The sequence below is a fragment of the Dromiciops gliroides genome, chromosome 5, assembly GCF_019393635.1.
Source record: "Dromiciops gliroides isolate mDroGli1 chromosome 5, mDroGli1.pri, whole genome shotgun sequence".
Classification (NCBI taxonomy): domain Eukaryota; kingdom Metazoa; phylum Chordata; class Mammalia; order Microbiotheria; family Microbiotheriidae; genus Dromiciops; species Dromiciops gliroides.
Genome location: NC_057865.1, coordinates 4,845,622 through 4,870,000, shown reverse-complemented (window position 1 = coordinate 4,870,000; position 24,379 = coordinate 4,845,622). Strand labels below are relative to the sequence as shown.

General features: G+C 49.0%; 1 protein-coding gene across 1 annotated transcript in view; it reads left to right on the top strand.

Moving 5' to 3' along the window:
• THSD7A (thrombospondin type 1 domain containing 7A) overlaps positions 1–24,379 on the top strand; it is a 326,513-nt gene that overhangs the window by 238,487 nt on the left and 63,647 nt on the right. The window contains 4 exon segments of the mRNA XM_043968023.1: positions 2,564–2,798; positions 7,831–7,946; positions 15,236–15,368; positions 17,766–17,869. Of these exon segments, the coding sequence (XP_043823958.1) occupies positions 2,564–2,798; positions 7,831–7,946; positions 15,236–15,368; positions 17,766–17,869 (588 nt within the window).

The window sequence follows — 24,379 nt, the reverse complement described above, 5'->3', positions numbered from 1 at the left end:
CTATAGGATCCAACACCACCTCTCCAACCTTCCATGTCAAGCCCTCCATGATCTGCTGCCCTCCTGACTCTGCAGTTTTCTTTTGTATTACTCCCCTTTCAATGGTCTGGTTTTTATTCAGTCAATAAACATTTATTACATATTTACACTGTTGTAGACACAGCTAAGCACTGGGCATCCAAGTATGAAAAAGAATGACACAATCAGAGAAGAAAAAGGAATTAAAGGAATTAGGATAGGCAAGGAGGGAACAAAACTATCACTCTTTGCAGAGGATATGATGGTATACTTAAAGAATCCTAGAGAATCAACTGAAAAATTACTTGAAACAATTAACAACTTTAACAAAGTTGCAGGATATAAAATAAATCCACATAAATCATCAGCATTTCTATACATGACCAACAAAGTCCAGCATCAAGAGATAGAAAGAGAAATGCCATTTAAAGTAATGGTTGACAATATAAAATACTTGGAAGTCTACTTGCCAAGACTAATCCAGAAGCTCTATGAACACAACTACAAAACACTTTTCACACAAATCAAGTCAGATCTAAATATTGGAAAAATATTAATTGCTCATGGATAGACTGAGCTAATATAATAAAAAATGACAATTCTACCTAAATTAATTTACTTACTGACATACCAATCAGACTACCTTAAAATTATTTTATAGAACTAGAAAAAATAATAACAAAATTCATCTGGAAAAACAAAAGGTCAAGAATATCAAGGAGACTAATGAAAAAAATGCACAGGAAAGTGGGCTAGCTGTACCAAATCTGAAGCTTCACTATAAAGTGGCAGTCTTCAAAACTATTTGGTACTGGCTAAGAAATAGAGTGGAGGATCAATGGAATAGGTTAGACACAAGAGACACAGTAGTAAATTACTTTAGTAATGTACTGTTTGATAAACCCAGAGACTCCAGCTTCTGGGATAGTGTGTAAAAAAAATTAACTGCTAATCTGAAAAAATTATAACAGTGGGCTATATGAAAAATTATATCTATAAGCTGAAAAATTATATCTGGACCGTAAGTTCCTTTACAGTCACCATTCAATGTAAAAATATTTAACTTAACCAACTGGTGGGCCTAAACTGTGAATTCCTGACTGGCTGTCTGACTGCTTTTAATTTAGTATGGGCTGTTTAAAAATTTCCCCACTGCTTTTACCAAATTGATAAGCAAACAGCCTCTTCCAATTTAACAGCAAAGGATTTATTTAGGTGAATAAACTTAGGGATAAAAGCAACAAAAGTAAAATACGACCCGACTGCATTTTAAACTTTCTTTCCTGCCATTGCCACTGCTTGTGCTTCCAACCCCTGAGCCTTGTCTCCTTCCCCAGTCTGGCCCTTTCACTGTCAGCAGAGCCTGCAACTTTCTTAGCATCCCCCTGTGTCTCCTCCGTCTTCACCAGCTCTCCTCCACTTTTACTGTCAGCCCTCCTTCGTCACATCCTCAGTACTTCCTCTCCTTTCTCAGCGTCTCTTCTCTCATTACATCTTTTCTACTTGCTCTCCTTCCACTGTCAGTCCCCTTCACTTTCACTGCTCCGATCCTCTCTCTGTCTCTGTAGCATCCTTGTAGCGTCCTCTAACTGCAAGCCCCCTATGTTCCGAAAAGCCCCCTTCTTCTAGCGTCCTCTCTGACTGTGTAACTACCCCTGTATATAAAAGCCCTCTCTCCTTGGGAACCCCGGGGCCAAGCCCCCACACACATCAAGCTAACTCGTTAGCCCCCCTAGGGCCTGCGCAGAGCCCCATGCCTGGAGCTCCGGGAGACGTGGCTGGCCTGGGAGCCTCTTTACATGGAGTTCTGTGTTCTGCTTTGCAGCCTTTGGTCAGAGGAGCACAGGCTCTTGGGGGTCCTCACGAGGTCTGAGTTCCAAGGCTGAGTTTCCTGATGCTGAGGCTTCTGAGAGCATGATAGAGTTGTAAGGAGCATGGCAGTGGGAGACGAAGAGTCAGGCCAGCCTGCTAACCTTTCTCCATCTGTGGCATCCCACCCTGAGCCCTTGCCTTCACCAAAGCTTCCTAGTAAGGCTCAGCTCAGGTGCCGCCCCGTGAATGAATCCTTTCCTAATCACCTCCCCATCCCCACTAGCCATCTCTCCCTTTTTAAATTGCTTTGTATGTCGTTTGTTTTTATTTATTTAGGTACATATCATATACTACCACCACCGCCCCCAGGAGAATGAAAGGTCCTTGAGGACAGGGGCAGCCAAGTGGCACAATGGATAGAGTGATGGGTCAGGAGTCAGGAAGACCTGAGTTCGAATCTAGCCTCAGATACTTACTAGCCGTGTGACCTTGAACAAGTCACTTAAGCCCCATTTGCCTCAAAGTCCTCCTCTGTAAAATGAGAGTAACAGTAGCATCTGCTTCCTGGGGCTATTGTGAGGATAAAATGAGACAATATGTGTAAAGCCCTGGCACGGTGCATGGCGTATAGTAGGTGCTCTGTCAGTGCTGGCTACTGTTCTTTTTTGTCCTTGTATCCAGTGCTTAACATGGGCCTGTGCTTCTCATCCTCACGTGTGCCTTCTCATTCCAGGGGGCACACCATGCCCAAACCACAGCGCCCTCCAGGAGACACGCAGCTGCAACGAGCATCCGTGCACTGTTTACCACTGGCAGACGGGCCCCTGGGGCCCATGCATTGAGGACACCTCCGTCTCCTCCTTCAACACATCGACCACCTGGAATGGGGAGGCCACGTGCTCCGTCGGCATGCAGACGAGGAAAGTCATCTGTGTGAGGGTCAACGTGGGCCAAGTGGGACCTAAAAAGTAAGGGTGCTGAGGCTTCACACTGCGGGCAAGATGGGGCAGCTGGGCTGACTGTCTGTGATGGGTGAGGCTTCAGTGGCTCAATTTTCTGTAACCAGATCCCCCAAATCACAGAAGAAAGACTCCCCTCAGTGAAGGGCATACCGCAGACTTTAGTCGTGCCTCCTTCATGATGGTCATGATGTGCTGGCTGGCTTGGGCAGCCACTGCGAGCAGAAGGGAGAGCAGCAACTTTCTGAATGTCCTTCACGCCTCCTTACAAGGAGTCAATATTCAGGATGCTGAGTCCAGTCGCATGAACTCTCCCCCCAGGTTAAATGAGTGAGCCATCTCTCAGAGACAAGAGAGAGAAAAGGAGACAGACAGACAGATTGAGACACAAAGAGAAAAAAGAGGGAGGGAGAGAGAGAGAGAGAGAGAGAGAGAGAGAGAGAGAGAGAGAGAGAGAGAGAGAGAGAGAGAGAGAGAGAGAGAAAGAGAGAGAGAGAGAGAGAGAGAGAGAGAGAGAGAGAGAGAGAGAGCGAGCGAGCACAGAGGTTTGCTGACAAATGTTTGACAACTAAAAAATGTTGTAGTTCAGCTTTTCAGTTTAATCTGCACCATTAACATTTTCTGCATCACTTTCTCCAGTCTAGACAATACACAAAAGGTAAGTATTGTCGTGACTTGCAGGTTTCTTATCTCCAAGATGCTCACATTCACACTGAGAATGTAACAAGAGCCATCTCCAGCAAAGCCCTGGACAAGCTGAAGTATATCAGGGTTTGGGGGTGACTATAGAGCCCACAATGACAAAGTTAGCTAATCTGCCAGGACATACACTGGCTCAAACAGTGAAGGAGCAGGGCCCATTTTCAAACACTCCTTTTTACTTTCTGCTAGCTAGAAACAAAACCTGATAAATCTCAAACAGTGAAGCTGATCTGTTTCTAAAGGAAATGTCTAAGAATGCCCCATAGGAGACAAACCTGCTCTGACTAAATCTATATCTACCCTTTTATTCTGAAATTTGAAATCTAAATCTCTACAAATCAAATTCCACCAAGATATTTGAATCATGGCAAATACATCAGAGCAAACCGTATAGTTTGGGGCTGGTTTTGATATCTCTTAGTTGCTAATGACGTCAAATGCTTTCTCCCTGTGGCACAAAATTCATTTCCTGCTCATAGACTTGGGCTTTCTTGGAATTGCAGTGAAAAGAAGCTGACTCCACAGGGAGCCTGGGAGTTGGGGGAGGAAAGGGACAGAAGACATAGATGCTTCCCCATAGAGAGGATATTGCAGATGAAGAAACTGAGGGTCCAAGAGGTCAGGAGCCATAGCCCATAACAATAAATAAGACTCATCATAACACCAGCTGTTACAGCTGTTCCCAAGACTGAGGACCTGGGAAGGAAGAGCTCCTGGTGGGAGATCTTGCCTCTAGTAAGATGCCCTGTGGGTACTAGTATCTGCCATTTGTCTGTGTCTCCAGATAAGGAAGGATGTCAGTACCATATTATCTCCATCTGGGTGGGCTCAGATAGAAAGTTGCCTTCTGAGCTCACCAGGTAACAAGTCGTGTCAAAAGCCTGATGTAAATGTAGACAATGACTAAAGAGGCTGAATCTTAGGCAGCTGAAATGAAAGAGTCCACATCTACATAGTGCTCTGTGGCTTGTGAAGACTTTCCTTTACAGCCCTGGTGTGTGTAGTGGATGTGTTAGCATTTTACAAGGTCACGCAGCTATCAGGCGCTAGATTCAGGATCTGAACCCAGGTCTCTTGGCTCCAAGGCCAGCCCTCTTTCCACTAAACCTCATCCAGTGACATACATTCTATTGAGCAGCAACAAACTCACATCCAAGAAGATTCTGGGACTAGAGTCTCACTCTCTCTTAGACTTTAGCCATACTGAAGATAAGCATGTTCTGTGCCACCACCACCCCAACCACCCCTGATTTCTCACCAGGGCATCTTCATCCCTCTGGGAACCAAGGACTTTACAGAATTCCGAAAGGCCATGGTCTCACAGGTGCTGTTCTTACCTTCTCCAGGACTGCTGGGAACATTTCTAGTTCCCCAGACTTTTGCTTAAAGTAGAAGACAAAGAAACCCGTGCAGGAGTCTGGATTTGGGAGGAAAGGTGCAGGCTTTACCTCTCCAGACTATTCAATCAGGACAGTGCCTGGGGGACCCCCACCATAATCCAGTTTCACATTCATTGGAAATACCCTTTGAACCACACAGTTCACAGTGGTTTGCCCTCAGATTTTTTATTCAAGCCCCTGGTTGCATTTATGGATCTGCTAAACCTAATGGATTTTCTTTGCCCTTCAAATTCTGGAGAACCGTCTGCTTCCATTTGGAAGCAAACACAAAGACTTCAAAAAACAGGGATACTGCCTGTTTTCCAAAATGTCACGTGACATGCCCAGAATCACTTTTCACAATCCAGGCGTTTGACACAAATATGCAAATAGAAACCTTGGTTTAACTCCCCTTAATAAAGCAGCTTAGTGCTAGATGGACAAATCGATAGTATTGGGCTCCTCTGTAACACAACTTCATGCATCTCCTGGGTCTTCTGGCTATTTGACCTTGAATAAGATGGGGGCGGGGAGGGATCAATTCCTGGTTTAAGTTGAAGTTACTGAATACAAAGAACATAAAAGAGAAAAGGAGGCATGTTGATGAACCCTCTCCCCTCTCCGAAGGAGTCCAGAGGAGGTTTTGTGGCCATTGCTCAGACTTGGAATCCTGAGGGCTGTGCTCCTTAGGATCTGTAGGGTTGGGGATGTGCCCTCCACAAGGGGATGGCTCTGGGCTCTCAGCGATCCATTCGGTCCAACAAGGATTTGTGAATCCACCTGCTCTGGGCACTGAGCTGGCAATGGGGATACGGGGCAGAAAGGCAAGAGACCCTACAAACAAGGAAGATCCATTCTGTTGGAGAGGCAACATGTGCCCAGACAAGGAAATACAAAGTCATTTCAAGGAAGGATAAACATCTGGGAAGGTCGGGAAAGGTCTATTGAGGAGGGAGACATTGAGCAGTCTTGAAGGAGCTGGAATGGCAGGACACAGAGATGAGGAGGGAGACCAGCCTATGGTGAAGGGCCTGCGCAAAGGCACAGGGGCAGCTAGGTGGTGCCTTGGTGCACAGAGCACAGGACCTGGAGGTAGAAAGACTCATTTTCCTGAATTCAAATCCAGCCTTAGACATTTACCAGCTTATGACCTTAGGCAAGCCACTTCACCCTATTTACCTCAGTTTCCTCAACCTTCAAATGAGATGGAGAAGGAAATGGCAGACCGCTCCAGTATTTTGCCAAGAAAACCCCAAATGGGGCCACCAAGAGTTGGACTTGAATGAAGAATAACAAAGGCACAGAGATGGAAACTGGAAGATGGAATTTCCTGTCTAGGGAACAGCAAGTGAGCCGTTTGGCCAGAGCATAGAGAGGGGGTGGCATGACTCCTACAGCTCCAAAAAGAGAGGCTGAGGCCAGGTTGTAAAGAGGCTTTCGAAGCCTCAGAAGAACTTGTATCTTATCCCACAGATGACAGGAAGTTACTGAAGAAGCATCCTGAACAGGGGAGTGACAGGGTCAGACCAGTACTTTAGGAAAACTTAATAAAAACTGCATGTGTGGAGTTTCTGTAGGGGGGACAAGATTGCGCATTCATATTCCTACAGATTCCTAGGAACTTTTAGCACGGCTAAAGCTTACAGAAAACATGTTGGCCTGGGGCTTTTCTGGCCTCTGTATCTGTAAAAGTGCCCCAGAAAGCCTGGGACCCAACAATAAGCCCTACTTAGAGGAAGGCTCATTCTCTGTGTTCAGTGGGATGAATGGACCCCTTGTGCTTCCTGTTTCTAAGCCTCATCTTAGCAGCCAAATGGGCCTCCTTAGAGATTTATGGTCTCTGTGGTAATAGAAAAGATTAACTTCCATGATCCTCATCTGATTCCATTTTGTACTTATGCCCTTGAATAAGCAAAGCAATTAGAATAAATTCAGGCTTATCCTTGACTTAAGACAGCGTTCACAAGAATCTTAGGACCATAAAATGGTCACGTTTGTTTCAAAAGTTTCCATCTTATTCTCCGGAATATAAGAAAGCGCATGGGACAATTTTAAGGTGGCTTTGAGAGTCAGGAATTGTGGATAATTGTTAGTTTCATGCCTTTCCTCCATTCCCCTTAAGATACTTGCTGACCTGTGCTAAGTGGTTTAAGGGAAGATCAGCTCCATTGTAAAGGGCATCCTGGAGTGGGGGGTATCTGAAAGTCTCATGAATAGTGAAGCAGCCTCCCCATCATAGCTCCTGCCCAGCAAGATTAGAACCCAGAACTCTTCGGATTACTTTACCCATGCTCTTGCTTCCACACCAAGCCTCCACTTGCCTCTCATAGCAGGACCCTATTACCATGTGTATATGCCAAGTGGACACCATGTTGGTATCTCCATGATCAGACACTCAGAGTCTCAATGGTTATAAATGTGGTCACAACATCACAGAGGTAGGGCAGAAGCGGATTGGTGTAGACATTCAATGGTTATTTGCAACCACATAAAAACAACCCCATCACCACGGTGGTGGTGCAGCATAGGAGGCCCCCATGGAGGAACGGCAAGTGGGGGAAGGGCGGCCTGTCAGTGGACCTAGATGGAGTCTTGCCCCTCTGCTAACTGGCCTCAGACAAAGTACCTCCTTCCCCCATGGAACCTCATTTTCTTCATCTATAACATAAATGCTATGGACTCAATGGCACTGGAGCTGAGGATCCCAAGTTGGCGATCTAGACTGGGGCTGAGTCCCATGGGGAGGCAGAGTATTCTTCATCTGAGAACAGTCAAGAGCTAGAATCCCAATGTTCTTCAAAGACTGAAGGAAGCAACAAGTGTAGAGCCCCTTACAAGCCCTCAAGGTCTAGAAAGACAAGATGTGGCTACGATCCCTAAGTAATTGTGGGTCAGATGTGATCATTGTTAATGACGTTTTCCTGGGATGACCTCAGCTTTGTCTTGCTGTCTATCTCCAGATGCCCTGAGAACCTTCGACCTGAAACAGTGCGGCCGTGTCTGCTTCCCTGCAGAAAGGACTGCATCGTAACCCCGTACAGTGACTGGACACCATGCCCGTCCTCCTGTAAAGAAGGTATCATTGGGAATGGGGCTCTGGGTTCTCTGGCTGAGGCCCTTGGCTTGTATTCTTGGATGTCCCCCTCCCCACAACAGATCCCAGAGGGGTGCGGGCGGGTTGAGGGGAAGAATGCAAAAGCGTGTCTTCCTGGAAAGGACAAAGGTCTGGATTTCTAAAATAACAGCCCAGATAACATAATGAATGCCATGCGGGGACTTGTTTGTTTGTCTGTCTTAGGGGTGTGAATTAAAATGGAGATGTTGCAGATATAATCATGGTAGATTTATTCATCAGTTAGAGATGACTCAAAGGGACAAAGGGGGTCTTACATACCTGTCCCTGGCATCAACACTGAGGACCCAGGGAAAGGGAGGAGGAAAGCTTCTTCTAGGAGGTGTATCAGATAGCTTGCTGAACTATGATTCAGGAAGATATGTTCAGGTTCTGTCTTACTAGCTTACTAGATCTGTGACCTTTGGTAAATCACTTTCTCTCCTCAGCCTCAGTTTCCGCACCTATAAGAAGGGTATGATACCATCCATCTCACAGATTGTTGTGAGGATGAAAATGAGACAATACATTAGAGAGCTTTAGAGACATCAAAATGGCAGCCATTATTCCTCAACTTCCAACCGGCCTTTAAGAAAGAAGTGGTGCTAGAGAGAACTGGGCAGGAGTCTGGGGTGTTGGTTTTCACTGTCCTTCTACACATAAAGAAATCACCCCCACTGCCCACCGGCCTTCCGTATGTCCTCATTTCCTTGATGTCTTCACCATGTTTGGCCTTCAGAACACCCCCCACCCCATCGTTTGCACCTTCTCCCCTTCGCCTTCTGTGACATACACATTCAGGATTCCACCTCCTGGCTGCTCTGTCTCTTGTTTCTGCCTCCTCCCCATCTTCCTCTCCCTGAGATGTAGGTGTGCCCCGGGTATTGATGTGGTCATCTTCTCTTCCCCCAATCTTTCCCATGACTGCACTCATCCTGTGTATGCAGGAGACTTCCAAATCCTAGTCGGAACAGCTGGTCGGGGCTCCAGGCCCATGTTTCCAGCTCCCTGGTGTAGAGTAGAAGCAGCCCAGTCACTGAAAGGCCCTGAGAGATCAGAGCTCTCAGAACTCCGATGCAGAAAAGCCAAAGTTTCAGGGCCCAGCGACACAGAATTGGCCCTTCCAAATGAGTGTGGGCCTATGGAGATGGCAAAGGGCACAGTGGCTGAGCCCAGCGAATAGTCACTGTCTTTGGGCACTGGGGAGCTGGATTCTGGTACCCATGTGATCCCGGGCAGAGCCAGCCTTCCAGGCCCCTTCTTCTCTATCCCCGCTGAACCTCTGAGATGCGGGCTCTGATGCCACCTCGGCTCGGCCTCCATTACAGTAAGAGCTGAACAAGCCTTCCTGTGATCACAGCCCTCAGCTTCCTCCTCTTTAGCAATCCAAGGTCTCTACCCGGTTATTTCTGAGGTCCCCTCCCACTCAGGCCTGAGTCTCTCAGGAGTGACTTCAATCCCTCAGTTAGCCCCCTCTCCAAAAGCATCTGTTTCCTGTAAAGGGTGGCAGCACCTCCTCGTTCCCCAGGGACCAGGCTCACCTTCAGGACCTGCCAACCTAGAACTAGGGCTCCAGATCAGAGCAGTAGAATAATCTTTGTAGTTAGCTGCAAACATACTCAGAGGCCGTCACAGACACTAGAAAATCTGTGGCATGATGCACTTTGGTTATTTGTTCCAATTAGGTCTTGCCCAAGAATTTCTCCTTTTTGGAACTTTTTTAAACTTTTAAGGACCCATGAGGGCAGCTAGGTGGTGCTGTGAATAAAGCACTGGCCCTGGATTCAGGAGGACCTGAGTTCAAATCCGACCTCAGACACTTGACACTTACTAGCTGTGTGACCCTGGGCAAGTCACTTAACCCTCATTGCCCCCCCCCCCCAAAAAAAGAAATTAAATAATTAAAGGACCCATGAAACCTTGAAATAGCAAAAGTAACCAACCTACCCAAATAGTCACAACAGATATTTTCCAGACTTCCACTGTTCTCTTAAAACTATGGCAAATGGGGCAGCTAGGTGGCAAAGTGAATAGAGCACTGGCCCTGGAGTCAGGAGGACCTGAGTTCAAAATCCGGCCTCAGACACTTAACACTTACTAGCTGTGTGACCCTGGGCAAGTCACTTAACCCCAATTGCCTCACTAAAAGCAAAAACAAAACCAAAAACTATGGCAAAGTACTCATTTCTTTGTCCACTATACATATGGGATCATTTCAATAGTCCCATGATTTCCTCAGTGGGTGCCTTCTCTTCCCTGGGGCAGATTGCAGCCCTGCCCCACCTCCCACCGGGAGAAGATGGTCTTTGTGAATTGCTGGGACCAAAAAACATTTCACTCTATAGAGACAGCATCTGATTATGAACGTTTCTGCCTTGGATGAGACTGGTCCTCAGACAGCAGACACTAAGCCCCTCAACCACATGGTGAGAACTCTCAGAACTTTGGGTAGGCAGTGGGGGCACAATGAGGCCTGAGAAGATTTGAGGGACAGAGCGACACAACATGAGAGCAAAGGCTTAGCCTCTTTTCAAGATATTTTCTCTTTTTTTTCTCTTAAAACCTTCTAAGTATTCCTTCCTTCTAGCCCAGTTGGTAATGAGCTGTGTGTTAATGCCCCTGGTAATTGGTGATTAGTCACTGTCACTTATTATTACAAAGGCTGAACTTGTTCCATGAGGTACAGATGCCTGCAAATGTCATTTGATCCTTGGTGCTTCATAAAGGCCACTAATAGGAAATCACTTGATATTAATTTCAGTTTAATTGGGGGAGGGGGAGGAAGCAAAAGAAAATGACACTGAGTCCCAAAGCCCTAAGCAGAAGGAATATATCAAGAATTCACTGAGAATCTCTGCAGACAGAGATGAGATGGGGGCTCTCTTTGGGTCACTTCTTCTACCGTCCAGCAATGTGTTCATTCCTTCTCCATTTTCAAAAGGCCCCAAGCCCATAAAAATGGATGAGACAAAGTGCCCAGATGGAGACTAGTTGAGTCAGTGAGTCCACAAACAAGTAGAGTTATTCCATTGTAGACTTTGCTTTGACATAGCACAGTGTGTCGGGTGTCTCTGGGCATAGCCTTCCTTGGGCCAGTGACCAGTCAGTGCTTGTATCCAGGACATTCTCTTCTTCCTCCAGGAAGCCCTGCAGCCCACAGTTCCTTCTCATCCGACACTCACTTTCTGTATGACCCTGGACCAGTCACTTTTCTTGTCCGAGCCTCAATTTGCCAGACTTGGTAAACAGCAATGAGGGCTACCATTTATGGGGCACCTAAGGTTTCTGCATCACTTTGCCTACAGTATTGGTAGCTAACAATAAAGGGTGGGGGTGGGGAGTGAGCCTTGATAGAGCGCTTCTCACATTCCAGGCACTGGACCTGGACTTTAAAAAAAAAAAAAAACAAATATGTTCTTCTTCAATCCTCACAACAGCCCAGGATCACAAGCTGGTTAGCCTCTGAGGTTGGATTTGAACTCACACCTTCCTGACTCCAGGTTCAGTGCTTTTCACTACAAACCTTCCAGTGGCACTTTCTAGTCTACTGCAATTGTCCAGGTGATCGGGAGCATCTTCTCTTTAAATTCTTTCTTTAGACAGAACCTTGGGTTCTGTCCATCCATGGCTGAGAGAAGCCCCACCTCCTGATGATCTGCAGGTGTTTTGTTGGGGAGGATCAGGAAACTTGTCCAGGAGTTTGACGCTTCCTTCCTGACACTGCCCAGCTGACTCCGGCACAGCCTTCTCCTCCCTGAGCCCATCTCCTCATCAGTAAAATAAGGAGAGTTGATCTAGGTGACATTTAAGGCACACCTGATCACTGAATCTTTGACCTTGTGACCAACAAGGGCTGAAGGCCAAGCCCCCAAAGAAGGAACAAAGAACAGCGCAATCAATGAGCCCCATGCTCTGGTTATTAAAGGCAGGTGTCTGCAGACTAGCAAGGTGGATGAAAGGGATGCTGGATGTTGAGAAAAAACATCATCTTCTTGGGAGCAAGACCCAGTCCTGGCCTAGAGAAAGTTTTCTCATTACTGTGTACAGAGTGTGAATAATTTATATTCCTGGGAAATTACATCGAGGGCAACCCACAATTAAAACTGCTAACTGAAGTTCGGCACCCTAGGAGAGAGAACAGGAGCAGAAAATTAACGTGGGGACAGGATGTTTCTTTCTAATTAGATTTTGCAGGTAATTCTAAATCTGGGTAAGGACTGTCTGGAGTTGTGGGCCATTAAAATGAGAAGCAGCGCCCCCCCACTTCTCAGCCACTCAGAGAGAAACCATGACCTGGGAGCCCCGAAGATAATGGAGGAAAGTGACTTGGGCTTCTGGGAGCAGCCCCAGTCATTGGAGTGGGGGGAGAGAAATGTCCCACTCGACCCCACCCCCCAGGTGGGCCCAGAAAAATCCCCAGTGATCGGGATCAGTGCGGGCCAGGGAGCATTTCAGAATCCAACCTGGGAGCTTGACCTTATCTCCCAAAAATGTGGACAAAGCACGTTTTCCCCATAGAAATAATTCCTGTGCCCCAATTCTTCCTTAGGTCATCGGGAGAACAAAGTGGTGCTGCTTCAGATCCAGGATCTCCCGGGGGTTACACTGGGCCCTGAGTTCATCTTCTCTCAGGGATACACTCTGCTCCCCGCGCATCTTCTATGATGGGCTGGAGGGATGTTTGTGGGGGCGGCTGTGTCTATCACTGCAAACACCTGCCTTCAGGCAGGGTGCGAGGTCTGTCCTAGAGAGAGGAGGGGAGATGTTTAATGAGCAGCAGTGGCGGCCTCATGGGCATGCAGAGACATCCCTATGATTTTAAAGAGAACCATCAGGATACACACAGTCAGGAAGACAGCCAGTTTCTGTCTCTTGTCAGAGGGGCAGCAGAGCCCGCCTGCACGCCAGTGAGATCAGGGTTCGAGTCCTGCCTCAGACACCGACCGACTGTGGGACCGGGGGCAAGTGTCTTAACTTCTCCCACGCTTGGAGCTGCAGAGCAGAGGCAGCCAATGTGCTCAAGGGCGTTTCCTCACTGGGAGCACCGTCCCCCTGGCTGGAGCTGAATGAAGGAGGGCCCGTTATGTTCCCCATTCCAAGGATCATGTTTGGGGAGAGTAAGACCCGACATAAATAGAGGAGATAACTTGAGGCCCGCTTGGGGAGGAGGATGGCATGGTGGGAACGCTGGGGTCAGAGGTTCAAGCCCTAGCACTGTCCCTGACTGACCAAGTGACCTTGGACGAGTTACTGCTCCTCCTGGGACCAGGTCTGTCAGGGGAAATGTAGCCGGTTTTCTGTAAGACCCTGCCCGGCCCCAGCTCCAGTGAGATCCCAAACCAATCTAAAATTCATTCTTCTCTTCCTCTAACAAGCATTAAGGGACTCATGAATTCAAAGTCAGGAATGAGTCAGTGGGAGATGTCTAGACTCCTTGGCAAAGGGCCTTTGAGCTTCAGACTGAGGATGAGCAAGGGAAAGGGCATTCCCCACATCGGAGGAAGGAGAGAATGAACATTTACACAGCGCCTTCTGTGTGCCAGGCATAGTGCTAAGTACTTTACAAATATCCTCACAAATCCCCAGGAGGTCGTTGCTATTATTTACAGTTGAGGAAACTGAGGCAAACAGAAGTTAAGCGACTTGCTTGTGGTCACACAGCTGGTAAATGGCTGAGGCTGAATTTGAACTCAGATTTTCCCAAGTCCAAGATCCAAGGTCCCTTGTGCCGCCTAACTGCTCCCTTTATAAAATTATTGATTATAAAATCCATGGGGCTCCAAAACACTCCCCCAAATATCTACTGCTGGCAGTCACAGTTTCACTACTCACCACCCGCATCTTTAGAACACGATTCAAATTAAGAAGCGCAGCCTATTTACCATTCACAGTAAATGACTAGAATAATTTAGTAGTTGCATATTTCAAATTAAGTGAGTCACCAGGAAATAAAATTTCGCATTTAAACCTGGTCTGAAGACTTGGTATCCATGGGGGATGAGGGCTATGTGTCCCAGGTGGCAGACAGGACCATGGAGAGACTTGAGGAAAAGATGCTGCATTAATGAGGTCCAACTTGAATCCCATTGTGAGGACAGAGGGGCTGACTTGTGACTCAGGAGGGGACACTCTGCCTCGATTACACTTTCCATCAGGACTTCCCTGGACTCCCCTAGGTGAGGCTGGCACTTCCATCTGACACCCAGGGAAAGGTTTCTCTCGGAGGTCTCAGAGCATTGGAGTGTATGTACCTATAAGTGCATAGAAAACCCGAGAGACTTCACAGTGCCCTGAGAGAGGGCCAGCCTTGGACTCAGGAAAACTTGGTTTCAAATCCCACCTCAGAGACAGACTGGCTTGTGGTCAGAGACAAATCAGTTAATCTCCTACTATTCCCAGGCAATTCTCCAAGTCAATTAAACATGCCTACGTTGCTGATTACAGTGGTGGAGGGAGGTTTCCATGCTAGGGGAGAGAGAGGAGGGAGGGAGAAAGAGAAATGACTAGAGCTAAAAAGACTAGAATCCATCTGGTCCCACCTCAGGGACCTGACTTTGTGGGTCTCAGGTTCTTCATCTATAAAATGAGGGTTAGAATCAATGACTTCTAAAACCCTGGATCCGAACCTGTGATCCTCAGCTGCCTTAAATCTACAGATGAGGAAATCAAGGCCCAGATAGGAAAATGACTTGTTCAAGGCCACCTATCTCGCTAGTGGCTGGACCAGAATCCAGCACTCCCCATTCATGGTCCAGTCCTTCCTTGGACCCTGTGCCAGCTTCCCGCCCCTGGATTTTACTACCCACTAAAGTGTTAGCACCATCTACGTATCTGGGGATTTCATCCCCTTGCTTACAAATCCTTTAAAACCCCATTCCTGGATCAAATCTTCATTGGCCGACATGAAAGGCTATTTTCCACTTCTCTGTCCATTTGTCCCTCCTTGTCTTTGTCCTGAGCGCAGGCCCGTCCCCGACCTGTGACCGAGCATCACCAGAGCACAACAAGCTCCCAGCCTCTTGTGGGGAGGGATAGATGTGAGGCTTCTGGAAATGACAAATGGATTGCCTCTGCTGACACCGTCCTGTTGCCATACTGGCTTGTCCCTCAATTCAGGCATCTTTCCCAAGACACAAATCCTGATCATTATCCCCAGGGAGTCTCGAGGCATTCACACAGGCCTGACTGTCTGGCCCTTGTCTCAATGCAGAAATTGGGAAGCTAAACCCACGACCTCCTTGGGCTCTTTTCAGGGGACACTACAGTGAAGAAGCAATCCCGGCATCGGGTTATCATTCAGCTGCCTGCAAATGGAGGCCGAGACTGCCTGGAGAACCTCTATGAGGAAAGAGAATGCACAGCTCCCCAGGCTTGCCACAGCTTCAGGTGAGGCTGAGGGTCATAGAGCCAGCATCTCCCCCCAGGTGAGGCCGAGGGGGTGAGAGAATCATCATCTCCCCCCAGGTGAGGCTGGGGGTCCCAGAGCCAGCATCTCCCCCCAGGTGAGGCTGAGGGGGTGAGAGAATCATCATCTCCCCCCAGGTGAGGCTGGGGGTCCCAGAGCCAGCATCTCCCCCCAGGTTCTGACACAGCTTCAGGTGAGGCTGGGGGTCCCAGAGCCAGCATCTCCCCCCAGGTGAGGCTGAGGGGGTGAGAGAATCATCATCTCCCCCAAGGTGATGCTGGGGGTCCCAGAGCCAGCATCTCCCCCCAGGTGAGGCTGAGGGTCATAGAGCCAGCATCTCCCCCCAGGTGAGGCTGAGGGTCATAGAGCCAGCATCTCCCCCCAGGTGAGGCTGGGGGTCCCAGAGCCAGCATCTCCCCCCAGGTTCTGACACGGCTTCAGGTGAGGCTGGGGGTCCCAGAGCCAGCATCTCCCCCCAGGTTCTGACACAGCTTCAGGTGAGGCTGGGGTCCCAGAGCCAGCATCTCCCCCCAGGTGAGGCTGAGGGTCCCAGAGCCAGCATCTCCCCCTAGGTTCTGACACAGCTTCAGGTGAGGCTGGGGGTCCCAGAGCCAGCATCTCCCCCCAGGTTCTGACACAGCTTCAGGTGAGGCTGGGGGTCATAGAGCCAGCATCTCCCCCCAGGTGAGGCTGGGGGTCCCAGAGCCAGCATCTCCCCCCAGGTTCTGACACAGCTTCAGGTGAGGCTGGGGGTCCCAGAGCCAGCATCTCCCCCCAGGTTCTGACACAGCTTCGGGTGAGGCTGGGGGTCATAGAGCCAGCATCTCTCCACACACACATCTGCCAGGGTCCCCGCATCCACTGCTTTTTGGCTTTGGACAGCTAGGCCTCCCACTCCCAGCCCAACAATGTCATTAGCAGATGGCCAGTACCCTGGGCTTTGGGAAGGCTGCCAAGTTCCAACCAAGGACTATTTGCTAACTGCCTGTTGTGGGCAGAGCACTAGCCTGGGCCCTTACCTAGCCCGTGTTCTGAAGGAGCTCCTGTTGTATGGGGGCGGGGGGGGGGGTCTAACCTGCCCCCACAGGTACGGAGAAGACTGCCAAAGGAATCATGGAGACCAAAGACTCTGGGAACATTTGGGGAGGGGGAGCCACTCTTATCTGGGGGTGATCAGAGAGAGAGCAACAAGAAGGAGGCCCCGGAGGAAGCCCTGCAGGAAAAGAATTCTGAGAGACAGAAATGGGGGAGGGCATTGTGAGGGGGGTTCACATGCACAGCCAAGAGGGGTGAAATGTCAGATCAGAACAACCCTGCGAGGTCACAACAACAGGCACTGAGAAGGGGCAGTGAATTAGGGCTTCCAGAGCATCTTAGCATCTTTTTCTTATCTGAGCCTCACGGCAACTGTCAGGGAGATGGCATCATCCTTATCACTATTATTCCCATGTCTATAACACAGTTAGCAAGTGTCTGAGTTGGGATTTGAACTCAGATCTTCCTGAGATCAAGTCCAGTATTTTCTCCACAATCCCACCCTGTGCAAGTACAGTGACCACCATTTTATAGAGAGAAGACAGCCTCAGAGGTGCTAATGGCCTTGTGCAGGTGGCAAAGCTAGCGGGTGTTAGATTTGGGTCACCGCCAAGGTCTGCTGCCCCCAAGTCTGCTGTCTCACCTGTTGCCCACATGGCCTCTTCCTTCAGCAGTATTAGAATCACGGGGAGTTAGACCGGACTGCAGAGGCCTGCCTTTAGGAAGGTTAGAAAAGGCAGAGCTTTAGGCTCCCTCCTGGTCTCTCGGAGATGCCCCTGGCGCACCCACAACAAAACCCCCACTCGGCTCTCTCTGGGCCCAAGGGAGCCCTCGTTGGGCTTGTGAAGCTTTGGCCCTGGGTCGTTCATTAGACAATCCTCCCCTCAAGAGCACCCAGAGGTTGGGAACAGCCAGGGCTGCCCTAAGGGATGAACCACACCCACCGTACCGTCCCAATAGGCAGAGCGGCATTTGGGAAAGCAGAATGGAGACGCTTAATTGCTCTTGGATCAGCGTCTCCTCCTTCCTTTCAGTCACTGACGGCTGGTAGCAGCCATTGCCAGGATCTCAGAGCCTACGAGTGCCAAGCCCCGAGTGAAAGGACTGCCCACCACGACAGGCCAAGGAAGGGGCCACGTGCTGGGGCATAGGGGCTCCTAGCTCTCCCCTTGCCACTTTTGGTGCCCCCACAAGCCCTGCATTGTGATCAGGGAACAAAAGAAGCAGACCGGCCCCTGCTCACACAAGGGGTGAAGGAAGAGAAAATTAGGCCCCGGGCGGCCGGAGAGGCCACGTCTCCACGTGCCCCTTCACCCCTCAGTCAAGCTCCGCGCCTCTTTCAGGTGGAAGACGCACAAGTGGCGCCGGTGCCAGCTGGTGCCCTGGTCGGTGAGGCAGGACAGCCCCGGTGCCCAGGAGAGCTGCGGAGCGGGTCTGCAAGCCAGAGGTGAGGAACCGGCTCGTTCGCGCATACATGGGCCGAACAGTCATCGGGAGGGGGCAGGGGGAGGGAGGCTGACGGGATCCAGGGGTGCGGGGGCGGCCGCCGCCTCCACCCACTGGGGATCGGGGAGGACCATGGCTTCCCTCACACTTCCAGGGCAGCGCAGCCCCTGCGTGGGAGGGCTGCGGACCGCGTGGTGGCCTTGGTTCTTGCCCCTCAGGGCGGCAGGCTCGCAGGTGCTTCTGCTAGGTGCTGCCACCCAATCTTCCACAAATGGCTTCTTGCCAGAGCAGGGCTGCGCTTAGTCACCTCCCCGGACGTCCCAAAATCTCTCCGCGTATTACTCTTGGGCTGCGCCGGTACCTGCCGCTGACTCTCCTAGAACCGACGCAGACCAGAAGAGCGGGGCAGGACGTCCTGACTCTGGGTGCTATTCTCGTGCACAGATGGTCCGGACTCATTTCATCGGCGGGAGGGAAATTCTGGTGTGGAAGCTCCCTCTAGCATTGCAGATTGGCAACGTCTTCATGACTCAATCTTAAACAGCACCCTGGAGCATGTGAAGTAACTTGCCAGGGTATGTAAGAGCTGAGACTTGAACCCAGGTCTTCTTGACTCCAAGTCACAAATCTCCAGTGCTGCAGTCAGCGAACCTTCCGGTGGATCAGGAGACGTCCCTTTCTAGGCAGCTAAATAGCACAATGGATAGAGCTTTGGACTTGGAGTCTGCAAGAGCCGAGTTGAAATCCACCTTCAGATGTGTGTGACCCTGGACAAGTCACTCAACAGCTCTGTGCCTCCGTTTCCTGATCTGTAAAATATGGATAATCACAGGACCTGCCTCCCAGGGTCATTGTGAGGTTCGAATGAGATGATGCGTACAGAACACTTGGCACCGTGCCTGTTTTTCCGTTGTTTTCCGGGTCATGCCTACTCTTGGTGACCCCATTTGGGATTTTCTTGGCCAAATACTGGAGTGATTTTCCATTTCCTTCTCCAGCTCATTTTACAGATGAGGAAACTGAGGCAAACAGGGTTGAGGGACTTGCCCAGGGTCACACAGCTAGTAAATGTCAGGTCAGATTTGAACTCAGAAAGCCTTCCTGAATCCAGGCGCACCACTTTCTTTGCACTGTGGCGCCACCTAGCTGCCTATCGGGTGCTTAATAAATGTTTGTCCTCTCCTCCTCCCCCACTTTAAAGACTACCTTGACTGTGGATAGAGTACTGGCCCTGGATTCAGGAGTACCTGAGTTCAAATCCGACCTCAGACTCTTGACACTTACTAGCTATGTGACCCTGGGCAAGTCACTTAACCCCAATTGCCTCACGGGGGGGGGAAGGATCTAGTCCAGCTATATTCGGGGCAGCTAGGTGGCGCAGTGGATAGAGTACTGGCCCTGGAGTCAGGAGGACCTGAGTTCAAATTCGGCCTCAGACACTTAACACTTACTAGCTGTGTGACCCTAGGCAAGTCACTTAACCCCAATTGCCTCACCCCCCAAAAAAAATTTAAAAAAAAAATACTACCTTGACTTTCAGCCTGCAGCGTGAAGGTAGAACTGGTCCTCAAACCCTGCTCCTCTGGGCTCAGGCCACACAGCACGTCCCTTTCGGAACCCTGATGCCCTCGGTCCACATGAGTCAGTGAGCACCTGTGCTCCAGGATCTCAGGGAACAGGACCTCCCGGGCGTCGGTGCCCATCAAGGAGTCCCCTCCTCCCAGTCATCAAAAGTCCCCTCTGGCTCCCAACGTGTCGACAGGCAGGAATGAGCGGCTCTGGCCGTGCTGGGGCCTCCATCACCCCTGACCCATCTGCAAGGTATTTGAGGCAGCACCACGGACAGAGAACGGAGCAGCTGCTTTGTGCGTCCCTGTCGGAAAGGCAACGGCAGCCTCGTGGCCCAAAGGATCAACCCTCCTCCCAGGGTGGGAAGATGCTGAGGGCTGCCCTCAAGGACTTCCTCCTCAGTCACCCATACCGCCCGATTTACTGCTGAGCTGCTGCAGTCACGGCCGTGCTGCTCTGAACTCAGGCAAAGAGGAGCAGAAATCGGGGCTCGCTCTTCTCGTCAGGGGCGCTGTAAGAGGCAGCAGACATCCCACAAATCCAGGCACCGTGGGCTTCATCGTGATGTTATCGAGTCCAAGCCTATCCAAAAAGCAGCCCGCAAAGAACAGGCTTGTGAGGAGAGAAGGGAACAGGCTGTGTCAGCACCAGTCAAAGGAATTTCATTTCTGTTTTGCCTGGAGAAAGGAAGGCTGAGAAAGGTTGGGACAGCTGTCTTCCAGTATTTGGAGGGGCGTCACACAGAAGAGGGACGACACTTTTTCATTTGGCCCTAGAGAGAACCAGGAGAGGCCAACTGAGGCTGAAGTCTTAACAGAAAGGGCTGCCCAAAGTGGAGAACCTGGAAGAATTGGGCTCAAGGCTCAAACGGACACATCCATGACCCTGGTGCCCTGGGCAATTCTCCAAGACCAAGCTAAAGGGAAGGCCCGGATCTATATCAGCAGGGGGAGTCCTTCACTGGGAATTCCAAACCCCCATGAAGTCAAGGGTCCAGAATGAAAGAAACCAAGAAAAAAGCAGCTGTTCACAAGGAAGTACCAGGACACTCCAGGAGCCAGACTTGAGTTCAAGTCTCTGTTCCAGCTCATAAGTCCTTTAACCCCTTGGGCTTAACTTCTTCAGCAGTAAAATGGAGATGAAAGTGTGTATGCAAAGGCAGTGTGTCCAGTGACTAGAGCCAGCCTCTGAGCCAGGAAGACATGGGTTTTACTGCTTCTTACAGAAGCTGGCTCCGTGGCTCTGGCTAAAGCCCCTTAATTTCTCAGTGCTTTAGGCAACTCTAAGAATATCTGTTTCAGAGAAATATGAATAGAGAGAGTTTTCTCACCTGGAAATGGTCAGTCCTGATGAAATCAGAGACCAGGTCCCTAGGCCTAATGCCAGAACTGCCTGCCCTACCAGTGGTTGTGAGGAAAGGCCTTTAAGTGCTTTATAATATAAATGACAGCTACCCCTAGAGATTTGCTGGAGAGATAAGCCAACCAAGATGCAACAATAAATAATAGCACTTCAATGCATCAAAGAACCTGTGTGCACAGACACAGACCTGAAAAGCAGCTCTGGGTTCAGTTAGTCCAACTCCATCACTTTGTAGATGAAGAAATTGAGGCCCAGAAAGAAGTCATTTGCCCAAGGTCACACCTACAGGCAGCTAGGTGGTAAAGTGGAGAGAGGAACAGACCTGGAGTCTCAGACATTTGGCCTCAGACATTTGCCAGTTGTGTGACCCTGGGCAAGTCACTTCACCCTGTTTGCCTCAGTTTCCTCAACTGTAAAATGAGCTGGAGAAGGAAATGGCAAATCACTGTAGCATCTTTGCCAAGAAAACCCCAGATGGAGTCACCAAGAGTCAGACATGACTGAAACTACCTAAAAACAACAACAACAACAATACACCTACAGGGAAGTGGAAGAGCCAAGATTTGACCTCAACTTATCTAAGGGCAAATCTCACATTTTTCCAAAGGTGCAGCGTACTGCGTCACGATTTCATTGACGTGACCTTTTGCCCAGTAAAACCACATCTGTATCAATGAGAGATCCTTTGAAAAACAAAAACAAAAACAAAGAAAAAGAAAAAGAAAAAACAACAACAACAAAAAATAAAAAAGAGAGATCCTTTGGTTGACCGGTTCACGTCCTGGTGGCCAATATGGAGAGGATACCCTTCCTGTTTAGGTAGGTTGGTCCTCAGGCTGGGAACGCAAAACAGTCAGCAAAGAAAAAACAAACAATACAGGAGATAAGGAAGGAAAGGTGGGGTGGGGAGCAAACAGGGAAAATCGGATGAGTTTTGACTTTCTTCTACCAGAAATCTAGCGGAGATATTTTAGGAACAGTAAGGCAGTGAAAGCTGGGCAGTGTGAAGCCTGCTTTCCTGGTGGATATGAAGGAGGGTAGGCCAGAGGCCAGGTAGGAAGCTGTCATAGTAATGCAGGTCTGAGCTCATGAGGGCCTGGACTGACCTACAGGAAGTGGAAATGGAAGCGTAAGACCCATGTTGTGAAGAGGGGACTCAACAGGACTTGGTAACTAATCAGATTTGTGAAGCTGGAGGGAGAGAGAAGACGTCCAGGATTTGGAGACTTTTGAATTTTGGTGACTGGAACTAAAAGGATCATGGGAGTCCAATTTAGGGGAAATGTGTTGAGTTTAAGGTCTTGTTATAAAACCAGCATTAAAAGGATTCAAGATTTAAGGGATTTTAGGTCAGTAATAGCTTAAGGTTATAAATGCCATCCACACACTTACCTCACCCATCACAGCACAGGCGTAGCTGCCTGCACCCCAGAAGTGACAATCAGCATTGGCTCATCCCAGAAATGCTTTGGCCTCCTGGTCAACTATTCCTGGTCCCATTAGACTCTCTGCTCATCAGCTCGAAGGTCTTGTGTTCAGACTCTCAGACCCCTCCATCTAACCTGAAGGTCAATTTAAGAGCATCTTCTTGCTGTTTCTCCCATGTGCCAAAAATTCAAGGTTTCACTCTGTTCCCATTTGAAATAAATCTATTTCAACGATCTCTGTTCTACACCTTCTACTTTCTACCTTCTTTTCTCCACCTGCCACTAGGATGGGATGTGAGAAAATAATAGTCACGTGGAAGGAAGACCCTGAGAAAAGTCCACTGAGGAATCAGATGCCGTTCAAGCAGCGCTTGCAACCTTGGTGCCTCGAAGTCCTGTGAAGATACTTTCCCAACTCATGCTGTCTAAGGGTCTGGAGGAGAAGCTGATGAACCAGAAATTGAAACAGACATTTGAAGAGGGTTTTAGGGGTCAGATTTTGAAATAAGAATATGGACACTCACAATCATCACTCAATGTTTCCTTAGTCTTCTCTAGATTCTTACTCATATGTTATTTCTAACAGTTTTTTCATTTGCTTTTGGGGCAATATACTCTAGGTTCCAGAATGAAAGTCTATTAAGTCAGCAGCTGTTCCAACAGAGGCAAAGTGCATCTTGATTTAGTTATAATTGGAAATTTTTTACCAGGGACAAAAAAAATCGGGGAAGAGGCAGGCGATGAATGATTCAGGGGACAGTCTGGCCATAGATATAAACATATCAGGAGAGGGAGTGGCCTAACCTTTTCCCCCTCGAGCATTGATAGGAAATAAAAGGGGGTAATGGCAAGAGGTCAGTGGGAGGACACAAAGGACATCACCTTGAGGTTTGGACTCAGTGCTCACTATATGGAGGAAGACCTCCTGAAGCCAGGAGCAGGGACAAAGTATGACTCTCCCTATCATTCTCCATGATGAGAATGTCCTCCTCTCTCCCTTTGCCAAATGGATTGATGCCTACACCTTAAAGCCCAACTCAAATGCCAGAACCCTTGACACTGGTTAGAACCTTTCCCCATGAGACCTCCCAGAGGCCTTTATTTACTCCTCGCTGACTCGTGTAGAATTTATTTAAACTGTTTATTTGTATGTACCATATAAATGCAAGAACTGCATCTAAATGTTGCATCTGCATCACAGAGCTTCGCATAGAGTCAATGCTAAATAAGTTTGTTGAAATAAATTGGACCAACGCTGCAAAGCAAGACAATAGCACTGGCCCTGTTTGGGTGTCAGGGAGAGGGAAGCTCTCCAGGGCTGAGGACTGTCAAGCCTGTGCTTCAGGAGCAAGCCTATACTGCCCCACAGCACCACCCAGCCCTCCATAACATACAGAGAAATGTTGGGCTGCCTCAGCTTGGGCAGCATCTGATCCCATAGGGAGTTCAGCCACTTCTGTCAACAGCAAGCAATTCCTGGGAGACTCCAGCCTAAGAGGGCCCAGGAGCTCAGAGGAGGGAGGAGTCCTCACCTTTGGCTGGGGTGTCTTGAAGGCTGGTTAAGGTTTTGATAGGCGAAGAAGTGGTGGAAGTGAGTTGAGGTAAAGGGAATGACATAAAGTACAGATTTGGGAAGGCAGAAGATATTGTTGGAGTTGGTAAGTAAACCGATTTGGCTGAATCAAAGGCAGACAGATTGTGAAATACTTGAGTAAGTTGTCAATGGGGAGAGGAAGAGTACACTTAAAGTAATATTGCAGGAACATGAACCTAGGTTACATTCTACCGAGCATGAAGACGAGGAAAACAAGAAGGTCAGACTTGTGGCCATAACCAGCCCGGATCAGGGCGGTAATGCCAGAAATGAGAAGTGGGGACAGAAGACAACAATACCATTGAGGACTTGGGCTCTGCACATCTTCCATACCAGGAGTGGCTTGCATCCGATGAGACAGATAGCCCTTCCACAACTACATTGTAAAGCCAAGCCATGCTAATGAAACACTGGACACAGCATCACATTTTGATCCTAATATACTGCATTTTTTAGGTGTCTGGACAACTCTTCCAATCATTTGTGTATCGAATTCTGACTCCTTCAACAGGGGCACCATGGAAGGGGTTAATTGCAGGCTAGTGTGCCTGTAGCGATG